Source organism: Schistocerca piceifrons, chromosome 7 (genome assembly GCF_021461385.2).
Source record: "Schistocerca piceifrons isolate TAMUIC-IGC-003096 chromosome 7, iqSchPice1.1, whole genome shotgun sequence".
NCBI lineage: Eukaryota > Metazoa > Arthropoda > Insecta > Orthoptera > Acrididae > Schistocerca > Schistocerca piceifrons.
In genome coordinates, this window is record NC_060144.1 from 568,592,891 (window position 1) to 568,609,620 (window position 16,730).

Genomic DNA, 16,730 nt, shown 5'->3' on the forward strand with positions numbered 1-16,730 from the left:
AACAAACACTGTCTGCCTGTGTCCATTCATGAGAATGGACAGTTTGTTGCTGGTCATTCCCACATAGAATGCATCACAGTGTAGGCAGGTCAGTTGGTAAATCACATGGGTGCTTTCACACGTGGCTCTGCCTTTGATCGTGTACACCTTCCGTGTTACAGGACTGGAGTAGGTGGTGGTGGGAGGGTGCATGGGACAGGTTTTGCACCGGGGGCGGTTACAAGGATAGGAGCCAGAGGGTAGGGAAGGTGGTTTGGGGATTTCATAGGGATGAACTAACAGGTTACGAAGGTTAGGTGGACGGCGGAAAGACACTCTTGGCGGAGTGGGGAGGATTTCATGAAGGATGGATCTCATTTCAGGGCAGGATTTGAGGAAGTCGTATCCCTGCTGGAGAGCCACATTCAGAATCTGATCCAGTCCCGGAAAGTATCCTGTCACAAGTGGGGCACTTTTGTGGTTCTTCTGTGGGAGGTTCTGGGTTTGAGGGGATGAGGAAGTGCCTCAAACCCAGAATCCCCCACAGAAGAACCACAAAAGTGCCCCACTTGTGACATGATACTTTCCGGGACTGGACCAGACTCTGAATGTGGCTCTCCAGCAGGGATACGACTTCCTCAAATCCTGCCCTGAAATGAGATTCATCCTTCATGAAATCCTCCCCACTCCGCCAAGAGTGTCTTTCTGCCGTCCACCTAACCTTCGTAACCAGTTAGTTCATCCCTATGAAATCCCCAAACCACCTTCCCTACCCTCTGGCTCCTATCCTTGTAACCGCCCCCGGTGCAAAACCTGTCCCATGCACCCTCCCACCACCACCTACTCCAGTCCTGTAACCCGGAAGGTGTACACGATCAAAGGCAGAGCCACGTGTGAAAGCACCCACGTGATTTACCAACTGACCTGCCTACACTGTGATGCATTCTATGTGGGAATGACCAGCAACAAACTGTCCATTCGCATGAATGGACACAGGCAGACAGTGTTTGTTGGTAATGAGGATCACCCTGTGGCTAAACATGCCTTGGTGCACAGCCAGCACATCTTGGCACAGTGTTACACCGTCCGGGTTATCTGGATACTTCCCACCAACACCAACCTATCCGAACTCCGGAGATGGGAACTTGCCCTTCAGTATATCCTCTCTTCTCGTTATCCGCCAGGCCTCAATCTCCGCTAATTTCAAGTTGCCGCCACTCATACCTCACCTGTCTTTCAACAACTTCTTTGCCTCTATACTTCCGCCTCGACTGACATCTCTGCCCAAACTCTTTGTCTTTAAATATGTCTGCTTGTGTATGTATGTGTGGATGGATATGTGTGTGTGTGTGTGTGTGTGTGTGTGCGCGCGCGAGTGTATACCTGTCCTTTTTTCCCCCTAAGGTAAGTCTTTCCGCTCCTGGGAATGGAATGACTCCTTACCCTCTCCCTTAAAACCCACATCCTTTCGTCTTTCCCTCTCCTTCCCTCTTTCCTGATGAGGCAACCGTTGGTTGCGAAAGCTAGAATTTTGTGTGTATGTTTGTGTGTCTATCGACCTGCCAGCGCTTTCGTTCGGTAAGTCACCTCATCTCTGTTTTTATATATATTTTTTCCCACGTGGAATGTTTCCCTCTATTATATTGAAATCATTAATTTGAATCCAACAATTACGTTTGTTATTGTCACTGTTGCATTTCGAAATCTTTTCTGTCGTCTTATTTTCCTCTTTCTGTTTTTGCCAGTAGTTTCACTTTGTATTCACCTTCTCCTTTTTACCGTAATCTGCTATATTATTTTATCCCGCCTATATATACTCAATAATACGTAACCCACTTCCAAACCATAACCAAAAAATTTTTTTGACGGTTTCAGCACTACCGCCGCTATAATATCCCCGGTTCTAGTTCACAAACAGTTCCTTTCACCTTTTAAACAACCATTTCGGCCAGTTCTAATAACTTTCGCTTTATTTCCATTTCCGTTTTTCCCACATCACTTATAATTTTTAGCCGCTTCCCACAGGTTTTAACGTCATTATTTCTTCGTCAGACAATTGTTAGCCTCATTTTCGTAATCTGACACCACAAAACCACTCCTTTTAATATACTACACGCAGTTTTTTCGAAATTTTCCCGAATTTCTCCGTCCTTTAACGTGTTTTGGCGGCAACACAACCACCTAACCTTTGTGCACATCGTTGTCTACCAACCCAAGTCCAACATAGCCCAGCTGTAACCAACACCTTTTCACCTTTTTTCATTCCAGATCTCCAGTTACTTTCCAGTTCACCTTTATCTCTCCCCATATATTTTTATTTTCATTTTCATTTCACCTCATGTTACACTTTCCACCTTCTTATACCATGTCACCCTCACAACACCCCCACAACGACCCCATTAAGTTTTATTTACATTCCCTCCGCAAACATGCCTTCGCCCTAGCCAGATTACGCTCGCATATTCTAATTTCTCAGGCTTGTCTGACATTTGGCATTACCCCCAAAGGCCTCACACTTAAAGTTCCCATCTCTGGCTGCAACCCTTCCTTCCATCAGTCCCTATACCAGTTCCAAACTGAACAATCCATTGCCCTCACCCACCTAATCCTTCACATACACATCAGCTCAGCCAATGAACACACCCGTCAACTCCTATCCTTAATAAAAGTCCTTAATCTTTCCTCTCCCACATCCACACCAGCTGTTCAGAGCATCCTCCTACAGGCCAACCGTAAATTAGAACAGCATGCCACCCTCCACCTCAAAAAACTATCCAATCTCCTGGTTTCCCACCTCCGGAAAGGCAACTCACTCACCCTTCACAACCTTTCCAGCAAACCTCAACCTCCTCTCATTGCACACAAACCCAGTCTTTCCCATCTACTCAATCTCCCACTTCCAGCTCCACTCCCTCCAAAACCTCAAAATTCCGATCAACACAATCTGGATCCACAACACCCTAATTCAGTAGTTAACTTTTCCTCCAAACCTCTCTCCCGATCCGAAACCTCTGTCCTATCCAAAGGCCTCACCTACAGCCCCACTCCCAGATTCAACCAAACAGCCCTCGTCAAAGATTTACTGTCCTACACTCGTACTCTCTGCTGGAAATATCACTTTGCCACGAAGAAAAATGATCCTAATCCTACTCCTAATGATCCAATTCCCCAAGACATCATTCAAATTGAACCCTGCCTGGAACAGTTCCGTCCTCCATCACAGCGGGACCCACCTCCTCTTCCTCAAAATCACCCTCTCCAAACCTTCCAGGAATTTCTGACTTCCAGCCTTGCATCTAAATCCTTCTTAAAAAACCTTAATCCTACACCCAACATCACCACTGCTGAAGCCCAGGCTATCTCTGATCCGAAGGCTGACCGATCCATCGTCATTCTTCCGGCGGACAAGGGTTCCACGACCGTGGTGCTTGATCGTCGGGAGTATGTGGCTGAGGGACTGCGTCAGCTTTCAGACAACACCACATACAAAGTTTGCCAAGGTAACCCCATTCCCGATGTCCAGGCGGAGCTTCAAGGAATCCTCAGAACCTTAGGCCCCCTGCAAAACCTTTCACCTGACTCCATCAACCTCCTGACCCCACCGACACCCTGCACCCCTACCTTCTACCTTCTTCCTAAAATCCACAAACCCAATCATCCCGGCCGCCCCATTGTAGCTGGTTACCAAGCCCCCACAGAACGTATCTCTGCCTACGTAGATCAACACCTTCAACCCATTACATGCAGTCTCCCATCCTTCATCAAAGACACCAACCACTTCCTCGAATGCCTGGAATCCTTACCCAATTTGTTACCCCCGGAAACCATCCTTGTAACCATTGATGCCACTTCCTTATACACAAATATTCCGCACGTCCAGGGCTTCGCTGCGATGGAGCATTTCCTTTCACGCCGATCACCTGCCACCCTACCTAAAACCTCTTTCCTTATTACCTTAGCCAGCTTCATCCTGACCCACAACTTCTTCACTTTTGAAGGCCAGACATACCAACAATTAAAGGGAACAGCCATGGGTACCAGGATGGCCCCCTCGTACGCCAACCTATTCATGGGTCGCTTAGAGGAAGCCTTCGTGGTTACCCAGGTCTGCCAACCCAAAGTTTGGTACAGATTTATTGATGACATCTTCATGATCTGGACTCACAGTGAGGAAGAACTCCAGAATTTCCTCTCCAACCTCAACTCCTTTGATTCCATCAGATTCACCTGGTCCTACTCCAAATCCCATGCCACTTTCCTTGATGTTGACCTCCACCTGTCCAATGGCCAACTTCACACGTCCGTCCACATCAAACCCACCAACAAGCAACAGTACCTCCATTATGACAGCTGCCACCCATTCCACATCAAACGGTCCCTTCCCTACAGCCTAGGTCTTCGTGGGAAACGAATCTGCTCCAGTCCGGAATCCCTGAACCATTACACCAACAACCTGACAACAGCTTTCGCAACCCGCAACTACCCTCCCGACCTGGTACAGAAGGAAATAACCAGAGCCATTTCCTCAACCCCTCAAACACAGAATCCCCCACAGAAGAACCACAAAAGTGCCCCACTTGTGACAGGATACTTTCCGGGACTGGACCAGACTCTGAATGTGGCTCTCCAGCAGTGATACGACTTCCTCAAATCCTGCCCTGAAATGAGATTCATCCTTCATGAAATCCTCCCCACTCCGCCAAGAGTGTCTTTCCGCCGTCCACCTAACCTTCGTAACCTGTTAGTTCATCCCTATGAAATCCCCAAACCACCTTCCCTACCCTCTGGCTCCTATCCTTGTAACCGCCCCCGGTGCAAAACCTGTCCCATGCACCCTCCCATCATCACCTACTCCAGTCCTGTAACCCGGAAGGTGTACACGATCAAAGGCAGAGCCACGTGTGAAAGCACCCACGTGATTTACCAACTGACCTGCCTACACTGTGATGCATTCTATGTGGGAATGACCAGCAACAAACTGTCCATTCGCATGAATGGACACAGGCAGACAGTGTTTGTTGGTAATGAGGATCACCCTGTGGCTAAACATGCCTTGGTGCACAGCCAGCACATCTTGGCACAGTGTTACACCGTCCGGATTATCTGGATACTTCCCACCAACACCAACCTATCCGAACTCTGGAGATGGGAACTTGCCCTTCAGTATATCCTCTCTTCTCGTTATCCGCCAGGCCTCAATCTCCGCTAATTTCAAGTTGCTGCCACTCATACCTCACCTGTCTTTCAACAACTTCTTTGCCTCTATACTTCCGCCTCGACTGACATCTCTGCCCAAACTCTTTGTCTTTAAATATGTCTGCTTGTGTCTGTATGTGTGGATGGATATGTGTGTGTGTGCGAGTGTATACCTGTCCTTTTTTCCCCCTAAGGTAAGTCTTTCCGCTCCCGGGATTGGAATGACTCCTTACCCTCTCCCTTAAAACCCACATCCTTTCGTCTTTCCCTCTCCTTCCCTCTTTCCTGATGAGGCAACAGTTGGTTGCGAAAGCTAGAATTTTGTGTGTATGTTTGTGTGTCTATCGACCTGCCAGCGCTTTCGTTCGGTAAGTCACCTCATCTCTGTTTTTATATATATACCTAAAAACAAAGATGATGTGACTTACCAAACGAAAGCGCTGGCACGTCAATAGACACACAAACAAACACAAACATACACACAAAATTCCAGCTTTCACAACCAACGGTTGCTTCGTCAGGAAAGAGGAAAGGAGAGGGAAAGACGAAAAGATATGGGTTTTAAGGGAGAGGGTAAGGAGTCATTCCAATCCCGGGAGTGGAAATATTTTCAGTAAACTAGCTTTTAAAAAACCAGTAGCATCATATCTCAGTGAGGGACTTGAAACCTCCTGCAGAGGCCAGGAGCATGTAGAGAAAGTCTGGCGCAAGTTTAAAAGAATAGTTCATCATGCATTGTGTAGATCTGTACCCAGCAGAACAGTTCATAATAGGAGGGAACGTCCATGCTATACAGCCAATATAAAGAAAGTTCTAAAGAAACAGAGATTACTGCATAATTGAAGTAAAACAAAGGGCTTGGCTATAGGTAGAGAGATGCTCAATGAAAGACAGTTGGTTGTCAATGAAGCAATGCATAATGCCTTACATGAGTACCATAGCAGAATATGGGCAAATGACATTTCACAAAATCCAAAGAATTTCTAGTAATACGTATAGGCCGTTGGTGGAACCAATGTTAGTGTCCTCCCACATAGAAAGGAGACAGGAACTGAAATTGAAAGTATCAAAGCAAAAGTTGAAATGCTTAACTCCATTTTCAAATGTTCCTTTACAAAGGAAAACCTAGGAGAACTGTCCCAATTTAATCCTCATAGCACTGAAAAGAGAAATATGTATTAGTGTCAGTGGAGTTGAGAAACATCTAGACAACGCTCCAGGGCACGATGAAATCCCTGTCAGATTCTGTACTGAATCTGTGACTGAGGTAGTCCTCCTTCTAACTATAATCTATTGTAGATCCCTGGAACAAAAAAAAATGTGCCCAGTTCCCAGTTCTTGGAAAAAAGCACAGGTCACACCCGTCTACAAGAAGGGTAAGACAAGTGATCCACAAAACTACAGTCCAATAATCCTGACATTGACTTGTTGTGGATTCTCAGAACATATTCTTAGCTCAGATATAATGAGGTATCTTCAACAGAAAGACCTCCTTAATGCTAACCAGCATGGACCCTGAAAACATCGACCATGTGAAACCTAACTCACACTTTCCTCATGTGACATACTGAAAGCTTTGTAGCAAGGTAGTCAGATAGATCCAGTATTTCTTGACTTCCGAAAAGCATTTGACTCAGTACCACAGCTATGCTCATCGTCGTAAATGCGATCACATGGACTATCAAGTGAAAATTGTGACTGGATTAAGGATTTTCTGGTCGGGAGGACACACCATGTTATCGTGGATGGAGAATTATCGTCAGACATAGAAGTAGCTTCGGGTGTGCCCCAGGGGCATGCATTAGGACCCTTGCTGTTCGTATTGTATATAAACGACCTTGCAGACAATATCAAAAGTAAAAAACAGGCATTTTGCAGATGATGTAGTTATCTGTACTAAAGTACTATCTGAAAGAAGCAGCATAAATATTCAGTCAGATCTTGATAAGATTTCAACATGGTGCAAAGCTTAGCAACTTGCTTTAAACATTCAGAAATGTAAAATTGTGCACTTTACAAAACGAAAGTACGTAGTATCCTATGACAACACTATCAATGAGTCACTGTTGGAATCGGCCAACTCATACAAATACCTGGGTGCAACACATTGTAGGGATGTGAAATGGAATGATCACATAGGCTCAGTTGTGAGTAAAGCAGGTAGTTTATCAGTAGAATACTGGGAAGTGCAATCAGTCTATAAATGAGATTGCTTACAAATCACTTGTGAGACCTGCTATTGATTATTGCTCATTGAGTGGGACGCGTACCAAATAGGACTAACAGGGGATACTGAACGCACACAGAGATATGCGGCTACTCGGGTAGCAGGGGTTGTGTGGCGTGGACTGGACGGTTTTTTAGGTTACATGGCCTTGGGCAAGTACAGAAAGGACAACAGCCTCAAAGGGTGCGGGGCAAAGTCAGGATATGCGGGGACCAAGCAGCAATCGGTATTGTAATTGTAAACTGTCGAAGCTGCGTTGGTAAAGTACCGGAACTTCAAGTGCTGATAGAAAGCACCGAAGCTGAAATCCTTATAGTTACGGAAAGCTGGCTGAAGCCAGAGATAAATTCTGCCGAAATTTTTAGAAAGGCACAGACGGTGTTTAGAAAGGATAGATTGCATGCAACCGGTGGTGGCGTGTTTGTCGCTGTTAGTAGTAGTTTATCCTGTAGTGAAGTAGAAGTGGACAGTTCCTGTGGATAGTTCCTGTGAATTATTATGGGTGGAGGTTACACTCAACAACCGAGCTAGGTTAATAATTGGCTCCTTTTACCGACCTCCCAACTCAGCAGCATTAGTGGCAGAACTGAGAGAAAATCTGGAATACATTTCACATAAATTTTCTCAGCATGTTATAGTCTTAGGTGGAGATTTCAATTTACCAGATATAGACTGGGGCACTCAGATGTTTAGGATGGGTGGTAGGGACAGAGCATCGAGTGACATTATACTGAGTGCACTATCCGAAAATTACCTCGAGCAATTAAACAGAGAACCGACTCGTGGAGATAACATCTTGGACCTACTGATAACAAACAGACCTGAACTTTTCGACTCTGTAAGCGCAGAACAGGGAATCAGTGATCATAAGGCCGTTGCAGCATCCCTGAATATGGAAGTAAATAGGAATATAAAAAAAGGGAGGAAGGTTTATCTGTTTCATAAGAGTAATAGAAGGCATATTTCAGACTACCTAACAGATCAATACGAAAATTTCTGTTCCAACACTGACAATGTTGAGTGTTTATGGAAAAATTTCAAAACAATCGTAAAATGAGTTTTAGACAGGTACATGTCGAGTAAAACTGTGAGGTACGGAAAAAAAAAACCCTGTGGTTCAACAACAAAGTTAGGAAACTACTGCGAAAGCAAAGAGAGCTTCACTGCAAGTTTAAACGCAGCCAAAACCTCTCAGACAAACAGAAGCTAAATGGTGTCAAAGTTGGCGTAAGGAGGGCTATGCGTGAAGCATTCAGTGAATTCGAAACTAAAATTTTATGTACCAACTTGACAGAAAATCCTAGGAAGTTCTGGTTTTACCTTAAATCGGTAAGTGGCTCGAAACAGCATATCCAGACACTCAGGGGTGATGATGACATTGAAACAGAGGATGACACGAGTAAAGCTGAAATACTAAAAACTTTTTTCGATCTTGGTATGACTACATCTTTATTGACGTACTTTGGAATGATGTTATGTGTGCGACGTGGTGTGTTTTCTGGCAGGAAGGGAGGAAGGAGGGATGTAAAGTTTTCCTGATGTGCTCAGTTATTGGACAAATCATAAATTCGAGTTGCGTACAAATGGATTGTATTTCACTGAGTGAACATTGTAATTGATGGCAGCAAGGCATCTAGGACTATTAAAAATGAAAATTACATACGAATCAGTTTGTCATATATGTTATTCAAGAAACCCGTCAACCTAATAGGTTTCCTGATCTACAAGAGAATCTGGGTTCTAGACAGAAGAATTTCGAGCAATGGATTGAAGGAGATCCTCAAAAAACACGATGAGTATTTTTTCTTTAAAACTACCACTAGATCTGGCCAATAGTTTTTACTCCATGAACATTTACTACAATTAATGGTCATCCAATTGTGCGTAACATAGGAGATCGTTAGAACAATCAATATGAACTATTCTGATTTGCAAAGTCGTCCTTCCATAAACGTACCTACTATACCGTTCTGGGTTCACATGGATTCTCATTTGTTATAATATGAATCAGCTTTCATTATGTGTTCTCACAGTGAAAACAAAGAGGTAAAAATGTCACAAAGCAAGAAACCTGCTGTCTTTTAATTTACACCACATGAGTCTTATTAGGCCCTTTTGCAGTCCAAAAACTTTGCCTTGGTTTGCAGAGTTAACCAAAAATGTGATACAGTATGACATAATAGGGTAAAAGTAGCTTAAATATATCAGAGCTCTCTTTCAGCACCCACCCACTACAAAAGGTGAAGAAATCATATGTCACAGGCCAGTGGTGTTGCACAGCAGGTGCACTACAGGAAACAGCTTCAAGAATGGTGACCCCAAGATATTGGTAAGGTAAAAGTTAGCATACATATCACTCAGGTGACAGATCGTGCATGGTGTGGAACACAACATACTAAGCCAATTCATATCTAACACCCCAACAAGTAAACTAAATAAACAGTAAACTGAGAAAAACATGTTTCATAATATGAGTATTAAGAAACTGTATATCACATGATAATCTAAGAACAATACATTGCTTTTCTCCGCTCTGTATTGAGTACAGCATAGTTTTTTCGGGAAATTGAGGAACAAGTTTGAGATCATTTACATTACAAAGAAAGATTATTAGACTAATGAAAGGGGTAGATGAAAGATCATCATGCAAGACACTATTTCAGAAAAATAAAATATTGCCACTTCCATGTCTTTACATAATAGAAAATACAATTATTATAAAAGAAAAATTAAACAGTAGCAATCCATTCATCACCTGTAATAAGCCTTTCACAGCTACCACAAAAGACAAATGTTGTACTTTTACAACAGACAAATACAGTACTATTACAGAAAGGCATACTCCATCCTGACATCAAACTGTATAATGCATTACCAAAATCCACAAAAATAATCATGGACAGAAAAATTTCAAATCAGTAGTGAAGGATTACTTGGTAAAACACTACTTTTATAGATTATAGGAATACCTATTTACAAAAAAAAAAGTTTTTGTAAAGTATATAAAGTAATAAAATGTCATGTAAGATTACCTTTTGCTAAAATGATGAGTGTAAAAATTTCTAGAAATGTGTATAGTAATCAAGGAAGGTCCAATATCCATACACTATACAGTCCTAGAGTCACAGGCTATTTATAACTTGTACAGACACCAGATGGTAGATGGCAGTTATAAGAGTCGAGGGGCATGAAAGAAAAGCAGTGGTTGTAGCCGATCCCTGATGTTATTCAATCTGTACACTGAACAAGCAGTAAAGGAAACGATAGAAAAATTTGGAGAAGGAATTACAGTTCAGGGAGAAGAAATAAAAAACTTTGAGGTTTGCCGTGACATTGTAATTCTGTCAGAGACAGCAAAGGACTTGAAAGAGCAGTTAAACGGAATGGACAGTGTCTTTAATGGAGGATATAAGATGAATATCAACAAAAGGAAAACAAGGATAATGGAATGCAGTCAAATTAAATCAGGTGATGCTGAAGGGATTAAATTAGGAAATTAGACACTTAAAGTAGTAGATAAGTTTTGCTGTCTAGGTAGCAAAATAATGGATGATGGGCAAAGTAGAGAGGATATAAAATGTAGATGCAATGGCAAGGAAAGCATTTCTGGAGAAGACAAATCTATTAAGACTGAATATAGATTTAAGTATTAGGAAGTCTTTTCTGAAAGTATTTGTATGGAGTATAACCATGTATGGAAGTCAAACATGGACAATGAACAGTTTAGACAAGAGGAGAATAGAAGCTTTTGAAACGTGGTACTATAGAAGCATGCTGAAGATTATGTGGGTTGGTCATGTAACTAATGAATTACTGAATAGAACTGATGAGAACATAAATTTGTGGCACAACCTGAATAGGAGGGAGGGATCAGTTAACAGGACACATTCTGAGACATCACGGGATCAACAATTTATATTGGAGGAAAGTGAATATGTATGTGTGCGTCTGGGGGCAGGGGAGGTAAAAATTGTATAGGGAGATCAAGAGATGAATGCAATAAGTGGATTCAGAAGGATGTAAGTTACTGTAATCATTCAGGGATAAAGAGGCTCGCACAGGATAGAGTGGCATGGAGAGCTGCATCAAATTAGTCTTTGGATAGAAGATCAAAATAATAATTCCCACAGAGTTTTAGTCTGAATTTTCCACATCCTAATAAATGTTGGTATGCTTCTGAATAAAAGTACGCAATTGCAGATGTCTTTGTGGGTACCTTAAAGCTCACAATAGAAGAACATTTCAAGGTCATTGTCTGCACTGAATGAGCTTTGAAAAAGCCAAATGCTTCGAAAATTACCGAAATGCTGAAGCTAAAACTATGTAGTGACAATCCACAATGTAATCACAATTTACTTTGACCGTGGGAAAGACATACCACTGTCTCAACAGTAAGGACAAGATTAATTTCCCATGGCTTTCAACTGTGAATCTACTTTACAGTGGAAGACTCAGGATTGTGAGAGAGATGAGGTCAAATTCCAGGATCCAATACAAAAGCAATTTTATGAAACTCTGAATGTGACCTAAAAATGGTGAAAGTGTCTTCATTCTTTATTCATGGCACATAACTAAACTTTTATGTTTACTGTTATTGTAGCTTTGTCTTAAGACAGTAACCATAAATTCTCTTGTAGTAACTAATTTGTTGCACTTCTTACATGCTTGTTACTTAGGGTGGCATTGAAGAACCTACCGGCAATGGGCACTACAATTTTCAGGAAAGAAAACATGTGACATGGTATAAAATTATTTGTTTCATACTGTACAGCGATATTTCACCACAAGGAACAAAAATCTTGATGAAAATACATCTTTGAGGCCCATATTAATTCCAGTTTTACCATTTTATCCCAAGAATACAGTTGCTAAGACATTTTTATGCACCAAACGTATTTTTCCTGTTTCTGTAAATGTCAAACACTACTCAGGAATGCTGAACCCACACTCTAATGAATAGCAGTGACAAATGAAGATTTGTGCCAAGTGAGATTCATACCCAGATTTCCTGCTTTTTGCTAGCAAGGTGCTTTGATTTCATTCCCATCTAACCTCTGGCAGTTAGTGTTCAGAAAACATTGGTGGAAGCATTGGTGACAGTGAAAGTTTGAGTCAGGACTGGAGTCATGCTCAAACAGCCTGATGATTGAGGTGTTGAAACAAGCAGCAAAACTGTGTTCGGATTCTGGTCTGGAACAAACTTTCAATTTTCAAAGGTGGTTCTTTGAACATCAGGCCCTGCATAAAAAATATCCAGAGAATAAATGGCCAAGTGAAATATCCTGTCTAATTTGGAGTAAATGAAAGGAAAGAGTTAACTCGGTGAGTGTGATTAATGCTGGGTACATGGCTGGAGTGAAGTTTTTTTTTTAGTCAGTACAAACAACAAAGCACAAGACAGGCCCTCCAACAACACATTAAGACTAGTGAGAAGCAAGGAAGGCTGGTCAGAGTTCAAGGTCATGGCTCTGCCACAGAAAACATTGTGATATTTGCTCAAAGTGATTCTGAGAAACATCCTAAATTGGGATTGGCAGTTTAAAGCAAACTTCTCCCAAATCTAAACATAACCAACACTTGGTATAAGACAGAATGGCAAGAAAAAAAGACTAATGCAGTGACAAATGTTCTACGACGTTTTCTGATATACTTTTATTGTCGCAGTAAGAATAATTTATTTCTAAGGAATCCAGTACTCTTCAGCCATTTCTAGCCTACCAAGACTGTTACAGAAGATATACAGTTAGCATATGTGTAGAGTTGTCTGCTAACGGACAAACCTTATTTTCAAGATCATCAGTCATCACAACGTCTTCGTGTCTCCAAGACAGCAGATACCTCGTAGAGGCTTCGAGCCTTGTTATTTGTTGGAGACCCACAGATTTACACATTGAGACTGCATTACTTGAAAATGCTGTAGAAAAGTTTAACCTGCAATAAACATTTATAATATGTTACTCCTCAAGCACACATTCAAAATGCAGGAATTAGTGTTACAAGATAGATTCCGAGGAAAAAAACACATAAGCCCTAAGACAACTTTTATGTTCACTATTTGCAATAAAAGACCTCTTACAAATAATACAACAATATTTGTGTGAAAATGCAACTCCAGTAATATTACTTGAGACAAACCTATTTTATTCCACAAACCAGGTACATAGTATGATTTGTAACTATCACTTCTAGATACGACCACAGCAAGACTGGGGTAGGCAATCTGTGCTAGCACACATAGTACCTGCATCTGTTGGTTACCCACAAATGCTGTCACAGAATTATCTGTCAGTGTTTATGTTTTTTGTACATATTTAAAGTACCCAAGTTAACTGAAAATCCCTCCTAACATAATATATATAGACCGATTTGTTTTCTGTGTGCAAAACACATGAAAGTGGTGTATTATTTGCTACAGGAATAGTGAAGTTGAAGGAGAACAATGAGTGATGAAAAGGAAAGAAAATATTTAGAGTGATTAAAGATGGGTGTGATGATATGTTTCTGATGATATGCAGAGTGGGTCATCTGTCATTTCTGAATACTCGGTGCAAAAAGTTGATGCAAAAGGTCAATAAAACAGACTCTTTACTATCTCAAAGTCATTTACTCTGATTACTTGAATTCTAAGAAGTGTTCTTCACAAAATTCTTACAGAATGCTTACACTATCAGAAACCGTGTTCATGTCAGGTACTGAAAGTTCCCAAACTGACATGGATAAAACAGACGAGTATTCAATAGGCCTACTTCAAATTCCTTTGAGTGCCACAGTAATGAAGGTGACGAGTTTTCAAGTCAAACTGTCACTGGAGAAAAAACGTTCATGGCTTATGCTACACTTGAATGTCACAACAACCTGTGGAATCGAGATATTCAACATCACCAAACTGTGTGAAGTTCAAGCGAAGATTTTCAGTTAAAAAAACTTCTGTGCACCATGTTTCTGGATTTTCGGGGGTGTTGTCTGTACATGTTATGTCCTACAATTACACAATCAACTCTGAAAATTCCAGTACTGGCAATACATGCTGAAAACAGTAATGCTAGCTTTTGGAACTATTACTTCCTTCTCTGGAGAGGAACGAAAGAGAGTGGATGTAGGAGGTTCGAGAGAGGGACGGGAAAGGGAGGCATGCCACAGGGTGCGAGGGACCAACCTGTCATGAGGACTGGAATTTCAGCTCCTGAAAGGTATATACCACCCGGGTGTTCTGCCTCTTTGACATTTTACAGTGTTCTCAAGTGACATGATCAATGTTAAGACATTTGTGAGGTCTTAACTAAAATGCACAGAGCAATCCAAAACAAAAGGCTATGTTAATGGACTCTTTGCCTTAGTGGCGATGTCTGTCCACATTTAACAAGATGGGCACGACATCGCACAACATCCTATGATTGGAGCAACTTGATCATGCTGCGTGTGACCCTGATCTAGCGTCTTAGTGACAACAAATTTGTTCCAGCACTTACAGAACCATGGCAACAATGATAATGTCAAAATGGTCATTGTGACAGAACAAAAATTAAGTGTGACAAATATGTAATGAGGAGTGGAACTGATGATGCCATAGAGGAATTTAATTAAGCGTGGCTAGCTCTAATATACCAACATTTACGTACAGTAAAAGGATAGTACTTATTGAGGTTCTATATATGTCTCAGAGGCTCCTGGGTGTTAGAGAGTTGATGGTGCACAACCTAAGGAACACAAGAAGTACACTGCGCAATGGGCGACACACTGTGGTTTCTGATCACTGTAGTTTTGCATTGCGTAATCCTCCAATTAATCAGCAAGGCACAGCATTCTACAAGCTAAAAAGACTCACTATGACAGTAAAATATATAAAATTTGGTGTCGTTTCATCGGTGGCAGCCCGCAAATTCAAATCAGGCTGATGTAGTTTTCAACAAACCATTGTTCACCATGTTGTGTGCCATTTCTCACAACCAAAAAAATTAATTCTCATTACTGAAGCAAGTCTACGCCAAACAGTAAAAAGGGTTCTGAAAGTGTGCAACCTGACTAAATTTTGAGTGGCATTAACAAAGGAGCAGAAATTTAGTTGCTGAATTATCACTGGAAGTTAAATTAAAATGAAAACTAATATTTATCCAAAAGACAAGAATTGCTGCCATTTAAACCATGCAATAGTGCCTCGCAAATTGGGTGAATTACATTCAGAATTATCCAGAATTTGAAATTTTAGGATGATATAACATTATGGAATGGATAGATTGTTGCTCACCACCTGCAGGAGATGCTGAGTCACAGACAGTGTCTGAAAGCAGTGGCCATATGCATGAGAGTTGTGCTTGTGTGTGTGTGTGTGTGTGTGTGTATATGTGTGTGTGTGTGTGTGTGTGTGTGTGTGTGCGCGTGTGTTGTTTACTTCAGAAGAAGGCCTCTTGGCCAAAAGCATACTTGTTTAGCAGTCTCTCTGTTGTCCCTGTGTGCAGCTCCACACTTTTAGTATAAAAACACAACTGACTTAAAAATTTGTGTCGTAATAAATAGCTGAGAAAATACTGAAGGAAGTAGTGGGATCAACAACCAAAGAGAAGTGTGGAAATGTAACGAAGGAATATTGTTGAAGATCCTAGAAAAACAACTTGCTGTACAAAATAATACACAAGAAATAATAATACTGACACATAAGATCTGCAATTGAGTACCAATTACAAGAGCAAGAACTGAAACTCCACACTGAAAGCATGTATACTGAGAACACAAGAAAGTTCAGATGAAGTTGAACTGAGTACCTCAGCAGAGAGAGAGAGAGAGAGAGAGAGAGAGAGAGAGAGAGAGAGAGAGAGAGAGAACTCCCTACACAGACTTCTAGAAGATACAAGTCATGAACAATAAATAACTGCAGGAAGTGGGAATCAGACTCATGATCTGCATGTCACCAGCCAGCAACTGTAATTATCACACCATTTGTCTGCATTTTAGGCAGTTGTCATCCTGTGACTGATGCTGCATCACAAAATTACTTCCATTGCCAGTTTTGACTGAGGCATTTTCCCACAATTAGATATCATTATACGTTGTGTCCCATGCTTCAAGTAGTTTATGGAGTTTTGGCCATAAATACAGACAGCTTTGCAAGTAATGCAGTCAGTGCACACTATTATCTACTTGTTACCATTTGTTAACTTGGGGAACCTCCCCAATAGGTCAATTCCAGTCTGATGAAATGGAGCAACTCCAAGAGGAAATGGTAGCAGGTGACCACAGTTAACTGAGGCACACATTTGTGCTGTTGGCATTTCCTACACTGCCTTGCACAGTGCCTGACATCAGCATACACCTGGCCAATGTCACCACCTAC

General features: G+C 41.6%; 1 protein-coding gene across 2 annotated transcripts in view; it reads right to left on the bottom strand.

Annotated features, from left to right (window-relative positions):
• LOC124709107 (phosphoribosylformylglycinamidine synthase) overlaps positions 1–16,730 on the bottom strand; it is a 213,371-nt gene that overhangs the window by 167,066 nt on the left and 29,575 nt on the right. For both annotated transcript variants that reach the window (XM_047240757.1, XM_047240758.1), the window contains one exon: positions 13,183–13,333. In XM_047240757.1, coding sequence (XP_047096713.1) covers positions 13,183–13,333 — 151 coding nt within the window. The remainder of the gene's footprint in view (positions 1–13,182; positions 13,334–16,730) is intronic.